Genomic DNA, 17,556 nt, shown 5'->3' with positions numbered 1-17,556 from the left:
CTCCTCCTCCTCTTCCTCTCCTTCTTCCCGGCCAGAGAGTTGCTTCCCTGAACTGAACCCGTTATTTACTCGTGGTCACGTCAGTCATGTGTTCGCACAACAAGAGACTCGATCTTATGACGGCGTTTATTGATCTTAAAGTGACGATCAATGATGGAAACGATCACAGCTTATCTGAAGATTCAACATCAAACCCAGGATTTAGAATCATATCATTCAAGGTCTGAAACTGTACACCATAAATATCCCACAGAGTGTCCGGTGACGGAGGAGCTGGAAGCTCCGATGACGACGACGATGATGACGATGATGATGATGACGATGAAGACGATGAAGACGACGATGACGACGACGAGTTCCCGTCTGTGGATCCGAACGAGGGTCCGGGTGTTCTTGAAGAGGTGGTGAGGTTTGAAAGGTGAGGAGGTTTAGAAAGGATGCTCGGAGATGAATATCGTGAGGCGGATGATGGAACTGCCGCGGAAGTTGATGACGTTGTTGACCGTGACCATCTCCAGGTCCAGGACCAGTTCTCGGGGTCCCTTGACGGGTCGGGACAGAACCAGGGTCGCGCTGACGTTGCTGGTTTGCTGCGGAGACGACAGAGACGACAGAGACGACAAGTTAAGGATCGATTGTCGCTTCAAAAAATGACTTTTTCTAGGATTATCTTCTTATGTTGACAACTTTTAAACATATATTTATAATTAAAACATTCATTCAATGAGCTTTATTTATTCAAGTTAGTAAATCAGTGACATCAGAAAATGATGATTGAATTTAACATTTCTAATCATGAAACTTTGATATTATAAATTGATCTTTTTAAAGCATTAAAATATTTTTGCTAGAATTTCTTTCTTATTAAAAATTTGAATTTGTTTCAAATAAATCATGTAATAATGTCGGAAAAATGTTTTATACATTTTAATATTGGATTTTAAAGTCTTTGAATAAAGAAAAATAGAATAATATTATCAAACTAAATATATTTTTATTGAATTATTAAATAAAATAATTTCTATTTTAACAGTTTGAATTTATTTTAGTTATTTTTTCATTTTTTTCCCGCGTTTGTATTGTGATGAATTTTAAAGTCTTTGAATAAAAAAATAGAATATAATTATCAAACTCTATATATTTAAGAAAATATAGGATTTTTTTTAAATTAAATTATGTAAAAAAAAAAAAAAAAAATTCCATATAGACATTTTTTAATTAAATTATTCAAAAGAATAATTCAATATGTAAAAAAAACCCCAACAAATTTCAATAAATATTTTCTTTTTCTTAATTAAATTTCTTTTAATTTTGTTTAACCTTTAAATTCAATTATAAAATAACATTTTTATATTTAATTCTAAAGTCTTTAAATGAATAAAAATAGAATATAATGATCAAACTCTATATATCCAAGAAAATATTGCAATTAGTCTAATTCAATTATAAATAGAGTATATATAAAAATAAACATATTTATATAGAAATTATTAAATTTAATTATTGAACATATAAAAATATTTTAGATAAAAAAAACTATTTTTCAAAGATCAGAATCATAAACTCTATACGTATAATAACTTTAATCATTTTTAAAATATTGTCAACTTTAATTAAAAATAATTGAATACTTTCAATGAAGAAATTGTTAATAAAAAAATCTGCCTTTAAATATAAAAACATTTTAAATGTTAAATACTGTGGTTACACTAAAATACTTCCATTAATACTTGTTATTATTATAAACCTAATCATTTAAAATAGTGTTATTTCTTCCAACACAACAACACGCGCGCCCTCTGGTGGCGCTGAACAGCCACTACAGCAGCTCGACTCACCCTCATGTAAAACTCTCGCCCTTCGTTGCCCTTCTTGATCTGAAAGATGTAGAAGGCTCCCGGGTAGCGAGTGGTCGCCTGCATCTGGAAGATGTCTGCGGGCACCGTGCGACCCGAGGACAGGTCCATGTGTCGGTAGAGGATGGTGAAGGGTTGGTCCCTGCACGCAGGGTTCTCAGCCGAACACATGCACTGACTGGGGGGGAGACACGGGTCAGAGCGAGCGACGCTAAGGCGGCGCCGACACACTCACTTGTCACTGACTTCGATGTACGGCGAGTGACACTGAAGAGGGTCCAGGCAGGTATAGCCTCCCTGGAAATTGAAACATACTTGTGCTGTTGTACACGTGTTGTTACCAGTCTCACATTCATTGTCGTCTTTAAAATCAAACACACAACAGTTCAGGGTCAGTGAGCAGAACATCATCATCAACATCTTCATCATCATCATCATCATCATCACAGAAACATTTAATACAAACATAACAACATATTATTATTTTTTAATTCATTTATAACATGTTTTTATGTGTATTTAAAGATATTATAGTTTCCTTTCGACATTGACATACATTAAATACATAGAAAATAAGGTATGATGTGTTAATATTGTACTTATATTGTTTTTAATGTCAAATGAAACAATCATTCAAGACATTGTATATTAAATAAAGATGTATTTTTTCAAAAATATATAATTTACTATTTAATATATAAAAATATTGTTATAGTAATAATAATGTTTGTCGAAGATAAAGAAAATAAGAAAAGGAACAAGAAGGAGAGAATAAGGACTAAGAAGACAAGATGATGGAGATACAAATAATAATAATAACAACAATTACTACAATAACAATCATAATAACAATAACATTGATAACAATAATAATAACAACAACAATAATAACAATAATAATGACCATAATAATAACACTAATAATAATAGTAACAACAACAATCATAATAGCAATAACATTGATAACAATAATAATAACAACAACAATAATAACAATAATAATGACCATAATAATAACACTAATAATAATAATAGTAACAATAACAATCATTATAACAATAATAATAACAATGATAATAAGCATAATAATAACAATGATATTAATAAAAACAATAATAATAATAAAAGGTTGAAATGAGGAACAGGAACCAGAGAGGGGAAAAAAAGAAGAAGAAACATATGACAAAAAGGGAATAAAAAAGTTAAGATAAGAATGAAGACATAGATGAATGAAAACATAAAAGATGAACAAGTTACATATTGTTATAATATTTAATAATCAACTTAATAGATAAAAATGACACTTAAAAGAAACAGAAACTTGAACCAAAAGTTCTATTTTTCTAGTTTTGTTTCTAGTGTGTTCTAAGTGACCAGCAGAGGGCGCCACAGGTCGTGTTCTGGTGACTTTTACCTTCGCAGGTCCTTCCGTCCTCGAACACGTAATATCCGGGCGGACAAATGCAGGAGAAAGATCCAGGTGTGTTCACACACCTGTGCTGACAGAGATTCTCAGAGAAGCTGCACTCGTCCAGATCTGAACACGAAACATGTATGAGTTTCATCAACACATCGGATTTAACATCAACAAGTTTTTAAAACTGTACATTTATTTATTTGGCTTGAAATGTAGTTTTTTAAATGATTTTTTAAAACATATTTATATATATATATATATTTTTTATTTTATTCAAAGTTAATGTTTTTTTGAATTCAATTATTTCTATATTAACAGTTTGAATTGTATTTGTATTTAATTATTTAATTTTTCTATTAATGATTAATTATTCAATAATAATAATTAGATTATTTTATAATTTCTATATCAACAGTTAAAATTAATGTTTTAACGTAACGTTTGTTTTTTTGAATAAAATAATTTATATTTTAACAGTTTAAATTTTGTGTATTTAATATTTTATTAATTATTAAATAATAATTATTAAATGATGTAACAATTTCTATATTAATAGTTAAAACTAATGTTAAAAGGCAACATTTTTTTTAATAATTGAATAAAATAATTTCTTTATTATTAACAGTTTGAATTGATTTTTTCTTTTTTTTATTACTTAGAATTTTCTATTTAATACATTTTTATTAATTTTTTTAAATTTGATTAAATTTTCAAAATTAATTATACATTTTTTTGCATTTAGAATCTCAATAATTCAGAAATAAAGTATTTTAAATTCAATCTATAAATGTTGGTATAAATGTGTCTCCAGACATGAGCAACAGAGCTCAGAGCTACTGGATCAAACTTTCATCCAATCATGTGACAAGCAGACGATCAGGTGACATTTTTATATTGAATTTAAAATTCTACGAATATATAAATATATATTAAAAATAATATAAATATTTTTGAATAATTGGAATTAGAAAATAAAAATGTAAAAATTAATTATATACATATTTAACTTAATTATTTAAAAAACAGAATAAATAAATAAAACAAACAAAGAAATGCTTAAATCTAAAAGTTAAATCTAACCGTGGATGGTCTTCACTCACCGATGCACTTTGTTCCGTCCCTGGCGAGCTCGAAGCCTTCGTCACAGTTGCACATGAAGGCTCCGTAGGTGTTGAAGCAGCCGTGACTGCAGGGCTCGTCCTCGCACTCGTCCACGTCTGTGGAGACACGGCGTTAGCGGGGGTCGAAGGTCGCTCCAGGGCGTGACCTGCCTTCACAGGTGCGGGCGTCGGGGTTGAGGTTGAAGCCGGGGCTGCAGGAGCACGAGTACGACCCCGGCACGTTGGCGCACAGTTGCTGGCAGTAACCGTAGCGACACTCGTCGATGTCTGCTCGGAGAGAGAGAGCGTCGTGAGCTAACGTGCTAGCGTGCTAACGAGAGGGGGGAGGCCCCGGGACCGACCCTGACACTGTCCTCCGATCAGCCAGTAGCCCTCGGTGCAGGAGCAGGTGTAGCCGCCGGCCGTGTTGATGCACACCTGAGTGGGGTTACAGTGGTGCGAGTCCGTCTCACACTCGTCGATGTCTGTGGGAGAACACAAGCTCAGTGCCATCCTACCTCTGACGCCGACGCTTGATCAGTTCAGTGTGTTTTTCATTTATCGTTTCAAACATCATTTCATTTATTTATAATTAAATCATTAACTAAATGTATATTTAAAGGTTTATTATTCATTTTTTACACATAGATTTAGAAATTATAAATCAAATTATTCCAAAATACGTGTTTTTAATTGATTTTATTCATTTATTTATTTTTATTTATAAATTTATAGTCGTTTTAATACAATATAAAAATGCTGGAATAATGGGGTCACCAGACTAAACCAACAGATCTACTGGATCAAACTCTCAGCCAATCATGCGACACTCAGACGATCATGTGACTGATCAAGTTTGTGTCTTTCCTGAAACTATGTTCTTTATATTTGTACTTTAACATCACTATGACTTTGTTCTTTATATTTGCACTTTAACATCACTATAACTTTGTTCTTTATATTTGTACTTTAGCATCACTATAACTTTGTTCTTTATATTTGTACTTTAGCATCACTATAACTTTGTTCTTTATATTTGTACTTTAGCATCACTATAACTTTGTTCTTTATATTTGTACTTTAGCATACCTTCATCTATGTTTTTTATATTTGTACTTTGTCATCTCTTGCACTTTGTTCTGTTATTTGCACTTTGTCATCCTTTGATCTACGTTCTTTATATTTGCACTTTAAAAATCACTATGACTTTGTTCTTTATATTTGTACTTTAGCATCACTATAACTTTGTTCTTTATATTTGTACTTAAGCATCACTATAACTTTGTTCTTTATATTTGTACTTTAACATCACTATAACTTTGTTCTTTATATTTGTACTTTAACCTCACTATAACTTTGTTCTTTATATTTGTACTTTAACATCACTATAACTTTGTTCTTTATATTTGTACTTTAACATCACTATAACTTTGTTCTTTATATTTGTACTTTAACATCACTATAACTTTGTTCTTTATATTTGTACTTTAACATCACTATAACTTTGTTCTTTATATTTGTACTTTAACATCACTATAACTTTGTTCTTTATATTTGTACTTTAGCATCACTATAACTTTGTTCTTTATATTTGTACTTTAGCATCACTATAACTTTGTTCTTTATATTTGTACTTTAGCATCACTATAACTTTGTTCTTTATATTTGTACTTTAGCATCACAATAACTTTGTTCTTTATATTTGTACTTTAACATCACTATAACTTTGTTCTTTATATTTGTACTTTAGCATCACTATAACTTTGTTCTTTATATTTGTACTTTAGCATCACTATAACTTTGTTCTTTATATTTGTACTTTAGCATCACTATAACTTTGTTCTTTATATTTGTACTTTAGCATCACAATAACTTTGTTCTTTATATTTGTACTTTAACATCACTATAACTTTGTTCTTTATATTTGTACTTTAGCATCACTATAACTTTGTTCTTTATATTTGTACTTTAGCATCACTATAACTTTGTTCTTTATATTTGTACTTTAGCATCACTATAACTTTGTTCTTTATATTTGTACTTTAGCATCACAATAACTTTGTTCTTTATATTTGTACTTTAACATCACTATAACTTTGTTCTTTATATTTGTACTTTAACATCACTATAACTTTGTTCTTTATATTTGTACTTTAGCATCACTATAACTTTGTTCTTTATATTTGCACTTTAGCATCACTATAACTTTGTTCTTTATATTTGTACTTTAGCATCACTATAACTTTGTTCTTTATATTTGTACTTTAGCATACCTTCATCTATGTTTTTTATATTTGTACTTTGTCATCTCTTGCACTTTGTTCTGTTATTTGCACTTTGTCATCCTTTGATCTACGTTCTTTATATTTGCACTTTAAAAATCACTATGACTTTGTTCTTTATATTTGTACTTTAGCATCACTATAACTTTGTTCTTTATATTTGTACTTAAGCATCACTATAACTTTGTTCTTTATATTTGTACTTTAACATCACTATAACTTTGTTCTTTATATTTGTACTTTAACCTCACTATAACTTTGTTCTTTATATTTGTACTTTAACATCACTATAACTTTGTTCTTTATATTTGTACTTTAACATCACTATAACTTTGTTCTTTATATTTGTACTTTAACATCACTATAACTTTGTTCTTTATATTTGTACTTTAACATCACTATAACTTTGTTCTTTATATTTGTACTTTAACATCACTATAACTTTGTTCTTTATATTTGTACTTTAGCATCACTATAACTTTGTTCTTTATATTTGTACTTTAGCATCACTATAACTTTGTTCTTTATATTTGTACTTTAGCATCACTATAACTTTGTTCTTTATATTTGTACTTTAGCATCACAATAACTTTGTTCTTTATATTTGTACTTTAACATCACTATAACTTTGTTCTTTATATTTGTACTTTAGCATCACTATAACTTTGTTCTTTATATTTGTACTTTAGCATCACTATAACTTTATTCTTTATATTTGTACTTTAACATCACTATAACTTTGTTCTTTATATTTATACTTTAACATCACTATTACTTTGTTCTTTATATTTGTACTTTAGCATCACTATAACTTTGTTCTTTATATTTGTACTTTAGCATCACTATAACTTTGTTCTTTATATTTGTACTTTAGCATCACTATAACTTTGTTCTTTATATTTGTACTTTAGCATCACTATAACTTTGTTCTTTATATTTGTACTTTAACATCACTGTAACTTTGTTCTTTATATTTGCACTTTAAAATCACTGTAACTTTGTTCTTTATATTTGCACTTTAACATCACTATAACTTTGTTCTTTATATTTGCACTTTAACATCACTATAACTTTGTTCTTTATATTTGCACTTTAGCATCACTATAACTTTGTTCTTTATATTTGTACTTTAGCATCACTATAACTTTGTTCTTTATATTTGTACTTTAACATCACTATAACTTTGTTCTTTATATTTGTACTTTAACATCACTATAACTTTGTTCTTTATATTTGTACTTTAACATCACTATAACTTTGTTCTTTATATTTGTACTTTAGCATCACTATAACTTTGTTCTTTATATTTGTAATTTAGCATCACTATAACTTTGTTCTTTATATTTGTACTTTAGCATCACTATAACTTTGTTCTTTATATTTGTACTTTAGCATCACTATAACTTTGTTCTTTATATTTGTACTTTAGCATCACTATAACTTTGTTCTTTATATTTGTACTTTAGCATCACTATAACTTTGTTCTTTATATTTGTACTTTAACATCACTATAACTTTGTTCTTTATATTTGTACTTTAGCATCACTATAACTTTGTTCTTTATATTTGTACTTTAGCATCCCTTCATCTATGTTTTTTATATTTGCAAATTGTCATCCCTTGAAATGTGTTCTTTGTATTTGCACTTTGTCATCTCTTGCACATTGTTCTTTTATTTGCACTTTGTCATCCTTTGATCTACGTTCTTTGTATTTGCACTTTGTCATCTCTTGCACTTTGTTCTTTTATTTGCACTTTGTCATCCTTTGATCTACGTTCTTTATATTTGTACTTTGTCATCTCTTGCACTATGTTCTTTTATTTGCACTTTGTCATCCCTTGAACTTTGTTTCAGCCAATCATGAGACACTCAGACGATCATGTGACTGACATTCAAGTGATCTGTTGGTAACGTTTATGATAAGAATTCAAAAAGCTAATAATTAAAAAATAATAACATTTATTTTTGAATTATTTGAATTTAATATAAATTATTCAATTAGTTAACATTTTATTTGTCCTTTGAAATAAACTGAATCTGAATTTAAGAATTTAAGGTAAAATGAGTTTCTATTATCATATAAATGATACAAATTGAAACTTGTTTTATTACTTTATTACTGACTTTAAAAATCAATGCCTGTGTATTATTACCTATTAAAAGAACAAGAAACTAGTTAAATGTATTCAACATTCTGACGAAAACATTGACTCGGATCCAACAGTTTGTTTCTCTGACATCATCATCATCATCATCATCATCATCATCATCATCATCATCATCATCAACCGTCAATAAGAGTCGAGTTACGAGTTGAATTCCAGGCGTTGGTTTCCTTAAGAGGGAAAGAGCCGTCGCTGAGCTCATGGTCTGAGCAGGAAGAAGGCATTGTTTGAACAGGCGTCTACGACGACTGATACGACCTTTCACGACCTCCGCGACCTCCGTGCCAACGTGGACTAGAGTCTGCCAAGAGCTACAGAGACACCTGCTCCCAGTTAAACCTCTGGGGAGGTTCTGGTCCAGACCAGACCAGACCAGCTCCTTATATAGACTTTCTTGTCAGGAACCTTCGTGAGCTCAACACTCTGATATGGAACCATTCATTCATCAAGATCAGAGAAGAATGATGTTATTCTGAGTTGATCTGTGTGGCATTTCATTTAATATACACTACCGTTCAAAAGTTTGGGGTCACTTAGAAATGTCCTTATTTTTGAAAGAAAAGCACTGTTTTTTTAAACAGTGCTTTAAACTAATCTAAGTTTAAACTAATCTATACATTGCTAATGTGGTAAATGACTATTCTAGCTGCAAATGTCTGTTTTTTGGTGCAATATCTACAGGTGTATTGAGGCCCATTTCCAGCATCACTCCAGTGTTCTAACGGTACAATGTGTTTGTTCATTGGGTCAGAAGGCTAATGGATGATTAGAAAACCCTTGTGCTATTATGTTAGCACAGCTGAAAACAGTTTAGCTGGTTAGAGAAGCTATAAAACTGACCTTCCTTTGAGCTAGTTGAGTATCTGGAGCATCACATTTGTGGGGACGATGAAACACTCAAAATGGACAGAAAAAGAGAACTTTCATGTGAAACTCGACAGTCTATTCTTGTTCTTAGAAATGAAGGCTATTCCATGCGAGAAATTGCCAAGAAACTGAAGATTTCCTACAACGGTGTGTACTACTCCCTTCAGAGAACAGCACAAACAGGCTCTAACCAGAGTAGAAAGAGAAGTGGGAGGCCCCGCTGCACAACTCAGCAAGAAGATAAGTACATTAGAGTCTCTAGTTTGAGAAATAGACGCCTCACAGGTCCTCAACTGGCAGCTTCATTAAATAGTACCTGCAAAACGCCAGTGTCAACATCTACAGTGAAGAGGCGACTCCGGGATGCTGGCCTTCAGGGCAGAGTGGCAAAGAAAAAGCCATATCTGAGACTGGCCAATAAAAGAAAAAGATTAATATGGGCAAAAGAACACAGACATTGGACAGAGGAAGATTGGAAAAAAGTGTTATGGACGGACGAATCGAAGTTTGAGGTGTTTGGATCACATAGAAGAACATTTGTGAGACGCAGAACAACTGAAAAGATGCTGGAAGAGTTCCTGACGCCATCTGTCAAGCATGGTGGGGGTAACGTGATGGTCTGGGGTTGCTTTGGTGCTGGTAAGGTGGGAGATTTGTTCAGGGTTAAAGGGATTCTAAATAAGGAAGGCTATCACTCCATTTTGCAACGCCATGCCATACCCTGTGGACAGCGCTTGATTGGAGCCAATTTCATCCTACAACAGGACAAGAACTATTTAGAGAAGAAGCAGGCAGCTGGTATTCTATCTGTAATGGAGTGACCAGCGCAGTCACCAGATCTAAACCCCATTGAGCTGTTGTGGGAGCAGCTTGACCGTATGGTACGCAAGAAGTGTCCATCCAGCCAATCCAGTTTGTGGGAGGGGCTTCTAGAAGCATGGGGTGAAATTTCTCCTGATTACCTCAACAAATGAACAGCTAGAATGAAGAAGGTCTGCAAGGCTGTAATTGCTGCAAATGGAGGATTCTTTGACGAAAGCAAAGTTTGAAGGAAAAAAAAAAATTATTTCAAATAACAACAATTTCTAACCTTGTCAATGTCTTGACTATATTTTCTATTCATTTTACAACTCATGGTGGTAAATAAGTGTGACTTTTCATGGAAAACACAACATTTTCTGGGTGACCCCAAACTTTTGAACGGTAGTGTATATTCTTTATATTTGCGCTTTGTTCCTTTGATTTGCACTTTAACATCCCTATCACTTTGTTCTTTATATTTGCACTTTGTCAACCTTCAATCTACGTTCTCTATACTTGCACTTTAACATCCCTTGAACTTTGTTCTTTATATTTGCACTTTGTTCCTTTGATTTGCACTTTAACATCCCTATTAATTTGTTCTTTATATTTGCACTTTAACATCCCTATCACTTTGTTCTTTATATTTGCACTTTGTCAACCTTCAATCTACGTTCTCTATACTTGCACTTTAACATCCCTTGCACTTTGTTCTTTGTATTTGGTCTTTGTTCCTTTGATTTGCACTTTAACATCCCTATTACTTTTTTCTTTATATTTGCAACTTTGTCATCCCATGATCTACGTTCTTTATATTTACGCTTAAACATCCCTTGAACTTTATTCTTTATATTTGCACTTTAACATCCCTATCACTTTGTTCTTTATATTTGCTCTTTGTTCCTTTGATTTGCACTTTACCATCCCTATTAATTTGTTCTTTATATTTGCACTTTAACATCCCTTGAACTTTGTTCTTTATATTTGCACTTTGTCAACCTTTAATCTACGTTCTCTATACTTGCACTTTAACATCCCTTGCACTTTGTTCTTTGTATTTAGTCTTTGTTCCTTTGATTTGCACTTTAACATCCCTATCACTTTGTTCTTTATATTTGCTCTTTGTTCCTTTGATTTGCACTTTACCATCCCTATTAATTTGTTCTTTATATTTGCACTTTAACATCCCTTGAACTTTGTTCTTTATATTTGCACTTTGTCAACCTTTAATCTACGTTCTCTATACTTGCACTTTAACATCCCTTGCACTTTGTTCTTTGTATTTAGTCTTTGTTCCTTTGATTTGCACTTTAACATCCCTATTACTTTTTTCTTTATATTTGCAACTTTGTCATCCCTTGATCTACGTTCTTTATATCTACGCTTAAACATCCCTTGAACTTTGTTCTTTATATTTGCACTATAATATCCCTTGCACTTTGTTCTTTATATTTTCTAGTTTCCTGAAAGAGACCTTTCAATCAATAAAGTCCATCTTTGTACTTTATTTTACCGCAAAACAAACTTTTCTCCTTCAAGGACAATTTGCAGATCAACTGTCGACCTTCATAAGTGATTAGTTTGACACATCAATCAAACGAGGTAGTTCCTCAAAATAGAAGGTATATTGTTGTGTAAACCAGGAAGTAGAAGAGTTTTTTTTATAGAACTTTATTGATCTTGTTGGAGATCAAAGAACATTTTTTCTCACAGACTCTGACAACTTGATTCAAAGTCAACAATGATTCTTCAGAATCTAATGTTTTCACCAACAACACGTCTCGCTCACTTCCTGTCGCTGGGAATCATGGGAACCACATCGTTCTCAGACGCTTTTTTGAGCCCAGCGTTTAAAGGCCCCTCGGGGCCAGAACTTCATCCGAGACTGAAGTCTCTCGACAGTCTTTAGTAACGATTTAACAACGAGAAGTCGATGAGAACCTCATCAGACCCAGAGGTTCTGATCCTCCACCTGGACCTGCACCTGGACCTGCACCTGGACCTGCACCTGGACCTGGTACCAGACCCTCCAGAGAAAGAATGGTCTGGCGTTCTTAGAACATTCCTTTAGAAGAACTTACAGTTCATTCCACGAAGTTCTTTATTGGATCTAAATATGGTCATGAGTTGATACTCCAGTCAAAGTACCACAAAAAGATTATTTTAACTTCATTACATGATGTTTTTACACATTTATGTCTGTTTTTTTTATTAAGTTGATTGTCAAACAATATATTAAAGTGATTTATTTAATAAAATATAATAATAATACTACACATATATACTTGTTACTACACTATCACAACACCAGAGTCAAGTACTGGACAATACTACACATATATACTTGTTACTACACTATCACAACACCAGAGTCAAGTACTGGACAATACTACACATATATACTTGTTACTACACTATCACAACACCAGAGTCCAGTACTGGACAATACTACACATATATACTTGTTACTACACTATCACAACACCAGAGTCAAGTACTGGACAATACTACACATATATACTTGTTACTGCACTATCACAACACCAGAGTCAAGTACTGGACAATACTACACATATATACTTGTTACTACACTATCACAACACCAGAGTCAAGTACTGGACAATACTACACATATATACTTGTTACTACACTATCACAACACCAGAGTCAAGTACTGGACAATACTACACATATATACTTGTTACTACACTATCACAACACCAGAGTCAAGTACTGGACAATACTACACATATATACTTGTTACTACACTATCACAACACCAGAGTCAAGTACTGGACAATACTACACATATATACTTGTTACTACACTATCACAACACCAGAGTCAAGTACTGGACAATACTACACATATATACTTGTTACTACACTATCACAACACCAGAGTCAAGTACTGGACAATAATACACATATATACTTGTTACTACACTATCACAACACCAGAGTCAAGTACTGGACAATACTACACATATATACTTGTTACTACACTATCACAACACCAGAGTCAAGTACTGGACAATACTACACATATATACTTGTTACTACACTATCACAACACCAGAGTCAAGTACTGGAAAATACTACACATATATACTTGTTACTACACTATCACAACACCAGAGTCAAGTACTGGACAATACTACACATATATACTTGTTACTACACTATCACAACACCAGAGTCAAGTACTGGACAATACTACACATATATCCTTGTTACTACACTATCACAACACCAGAGTCAAGTACTGGACAATACTACACATATATACTTGTTACTACACTATCACAACACCAGAGTCAAGTACTGGACAATACTACACATATATACTTGTTACTACACTATCACAACACCAGAGTCAAGTACTGGACAATACTACACATATATACTTGTTACTACACTATCACAACACCAGAGTCAAGTACTGGACAATACTACACATATATACTTGTTACTACACTATCACAACACAAGAGTCAAGTACTGGACAATACTACACATATATACTTGTTACTACACTATCACAACACCAGAGTCAAGTACTGGACAATACTACACATATATACTTGTTATTACACTATCTCACAACACCAGAGTCAAGTACTGGACAATACTACACATATATACTTGTTACTACACTATCACAACACAATAGTAAAGTACTGGACAATACTACACATATATACTTGTTACTACACTATCACAACACCAGAGTAAAGTACTGGACAATACTACACATATATACTTGTTACTACACTATCACAACACCAGAGTCAAGTACTGGACAATACTACACATATATACTTGTTACTACACTATCACAACACCAGAGTCAAGTACTGGACAATACTACACACATATACTTGTTACTACACTATCACAACACCAGAGTCAAGTACTGGACAATACTACACATATATACTTGTTACTACACTATCACAACACCAGAGTCAAGTACTGGACAATACTACACATATATACTTGTAACTACACTATCACAACACCAGAGTCAAATACTGGACAATACTACACATATATACTTGTTACTACACTATCACAACACCAGAGTCAAGTACTGGACAATACTACACATATATACTTGTTACTAAACTATCACAACACCAGAGTCAAGTACTGGACAATACTACACATATATACTTGTTACTACACTATCACAACACCAGAGTCAAGTACTGGACAATACTACACATATATACTTGTTACTACACTATCACAACACCAGAGTCAAGTACTGGACAATACTACACATATATACTTGTTACTACACTATCACAACACCAGAGTCAAGTACTGGACAATACTACACATATATACTTGTTACTACACTATCACAACACCAGAGTCAAGTACTGGACAATACTACACATATATACTTGTTACTACACTATCACAACACCAGAGTCAAGTACTGGACAATACTACACATATATACTTGTTACTACACTATCACAACACCAGAGTCAAGTACTGGACAATACTACACATATATACTTGTTACTACACTATCACAACACCAGAGTCAAGTACTGGACAATACTACACATATATACTTGTTACTACACTATCACAACACCAGAGTCAAGTACTGGACAATACTACACATATATACTTGTTACTACACTATCACAACACCAGAGTCAAGTACTGGACAATACTATACATATATACTTGTTACTACACTATCACAACACCAGAGTCAAGTACTGGACAATACTACACATATATACTTGTTACTACACTATCACAAAACCAGAGTCAAGTACTGGACAATACTACACATATATACTTGTTACTACACTATCACAACACCAGAGTCAAGTACTGGACAATACTACACATATATACTTGTTACTACACTATCACAACACCAGAGTCAAGTACTGGACAATACTACACATATATACTTGTTACTACACTATCAGTGCAGCAGCAGCCGTCGACACACAAAGTTGTGTTTGTTTCTGCTCTACAGACAGGAAGTCACCGTCGGCGTCGCCACAGCATCAATCACTGTCGATGACATCAGTCACAGAGACCCCCCCCCCCCCCTGGAGTCATGAGCTCACTTCTGGCAGCGAGGAGGAACCGTTTACACAAACATCTCCTGCTGAGGGTTGCGAGTACAAAACCGCTTCTATGTGACTCTGCATGTGATTCTCCTCAGATGACTCTCCAGGTCTGGACCCTCAACCTCCTGGTGACGTGTGGAGAACATTGTTCACTCCATCGTACAACGAGTTCACATGAGACGCAACTGGAACCAGACATTGAACAACAAAACTCTCTTTTCATTGAAACATTGACGGTAGAAAATGATCTTAAGCTCCGCCCACTGAAAACACTTTGTTCTTCTGGAGATGAAATCTTGTTGACCATAACCAGCATGGAGGTTTGTCACTGCGCGTCATCGATGGTCTCCACCTCCAAGGGACTCGTTGTATAAACAAAGCGTGATTACACTCGGAGGAGGAGTGAAGCCATTATTACGTCATCATGGACTCTCGTAACCTCTCGTTCGTCCAGATTTCAGAGCAACTTTATAAAGTAATAAAACATGGTCATGATGAGAAGTTACTGCGTCTTAAAGAACTACTACATGACACCAGAGTTGAGTTAAGTTAAAGTTAGTTAAAGTTGAATACTACTAGTGAACCTACTTTACTTCTAACATATGTTGTTATTCTTGACGTGTTGACGTTCATGTGGAAAGATAAGAATCTGACGAGATCCCACTGAGGGAATTATTCCGTTATTAAGCTCAATTCTTCAATCATGAAAGTGTTGAATTGATTCGTTGTTCGCCGTGTTTTCACAAGGTCATGTAAAAAGGACCCTTGGCAGAGGTATGCATCGTCTGAGTGCTTTTTTTTTTTCTTCTCAAGAATGACCTCCTGCTCGACTCTGAAACTCTTGGCGGGACGAATCGTCCGAGCCGTTGCCAAAAACATCCAGGACTTGCACAACATCCATTAATCCGTCCTAATACTCTGGAATTTCCACGGGAAAAACAGCGAAGGATTCCAGAGGTTCGAGACGCCTCCGCACGGCTCTCAAGGAAACGTTGGGAAGAAAAACAAAACTCACCGACGCAAGTGCCGTCCTCGCCCTGGGTGTACCCCAGAACGCAGGGCGCCGTGCTCCTCACCCGCGGGTAGCTGGGCTCCACCGGCCTGGGGGGGAAGGAGTCCGGCAACCCCAGGGACGGATCGGGGTACGCGGGGTCAGGCAGGGCGGGCGGCTCGGGCCTGAAGGGCTGGTTGTACAGGGACCTGGGGATGCAGAGGTAGCCGCCGTTCTGGTTCACGCAGCGCATGTCGCCCCGGCAGGCGTCCGGCAGGGTCCGGCACTCGTCCAGATCTGCAGGAGGACCAGGACCGTGTCAGGACCGGGATCCGTGAAAACAAGAAGAGATCACTCACCGATGCACTGGCGAGCCCGCCGGTCGTACGTGAAGCCCTCGGTGCAGGTCTGAGGACAGCAGAGGGGTCAGAGGTGGATCGAGGGCGAGCGTTAAGAGGGTCTTACCTGCCCGAGTCCTCGCTGGAGCGACAGCAGGAAGAGGAGAAGCGACGCCAACATCCTGGGAACACGAGGGTTTGGAAACCAGGAGAGAAACTCGTGCCTTCGCTCGACTGACTTCGAAGAGAAACAGGAGCGTCTCCGTCTAGATCTTCACAGCAGCTCCTTCTCCCGGACCTGGTTTCAGCAGGAATGTCCTCCACAAGCCTCTCCTCCGGAGGACGGGAGCATGCAAATGAACTGACCCCCGTCTGCCAACAGCTGGATTCAATCACCGCCCCCCCCCCCTCGCTCAGGACAGGCTGCTCCTCCAGGCTGCCGTGGATCAGAGTGGGCTCCGGAGCCCCACAGAGGGGTGTCCGTTTGCACTCCGCCCGGGCTCCTGCCTGACGCCGCACATCTGGAGCCGCCAAGCAAAAGACTCTAGTAGCCACATCTGGCTCGCATGAGGGGAGAAATACTCGTTTGTTTAATTGAAAATTTAATCAGCGCCACTGACCTCCAGGGAGA

At 34.9% G+C, this 17,556-nt stretch overlaps 1 protein-coding gene across 2 annotated transcripts; it reads right to left on the bottom strand.

The window, feature by feature from the left end:
* Positions 1 to 427: 427 nt before the first annotated feature.
* On the bottom strand, positions 428 to 17,440 carry fbln5 (fibulin 5). Of its 2 annotated transcripts, XM_087779314.1 has the most exons (11): positions 17,165 to 17,440; positions 17,053 to 17,107; positions 16,947 to 16,995; positions 16,612 to 16,884; positions 4,736 to 4,858; positions 4,545 to 4,661; positions 4,374 to 4,490; positions 3,271 to 3,393; positions 2,092 to 2,218; positions 1,839 to 2,034; positions 428 to 590 (listed from the first exon to the last, which is right to left on the bottom strand). In XM_087779314.1, exons 2-11 carry the CDS (start codon positions 17,104 to 17,106, stop codon positions 429 to 431), a joined length of 1,341 nt encoding a protein of 446 aa, XP_087635440.1. In that variant the 5' UTR covers position 17,107; positions 17,165 to 17,440; the 3' UTR covers position 428. The 2 variants fall into 2 exon arrangements, with proteins under 2 accessions (XP_087635440.1, XP_087635439.1); XM_087779313.1 differs by having other exon boundaries at positions 17,053 to 17,440.
* Positions 17,441 to 17,556: the final 116 nt, after the last annotated feature.

This window comes from Callionymus lyra, chromosome 18, assembly GCF_982586985.1.
Source record: "Callionymus lyra chromosome 18, fCalLyr1.hap1.1, whole genome shotgun sequence".
Taxonomy (NCBI): domain Eukaryota; kingdom Metazoa; phylum Chordata; class Actinopteri; order Syngnathiformes; family Callionymidae; genus Callionymus; species Callionymus lyra.
This window is presented reverse-complemented; position numbering and strand designations above follow the sequence as displayed.

What these genes read in the sequence shown, in the direction of transcription:
- fbln5 (XM_087779313.1), bottom strand. Translation starts at nt 17,106, where the DNA reads ATGTTGGCGTCGCTTCTCCTCTTCCTGCTGTCGCTCCAGCGAGGACTC. An exon ending in TCCAGCGAGGACTCGGGCAG is followed by an intron (nt 16,996 to 17,052) that starts GTAAGACCCTCT and finishes TGCTGTCCTCAG; the next exon opens with ACCTGCACCGAGGGCTTCAC. An exon ending in GGCGAGAGTTTTACATGAGG is followed by an intron (nt 591 to 1,838) that starts GTGAGTCGAGCT and finishes TCGTCTCCGCAG; the next exon opens with CAAACCAGCAACGTCAGCGC.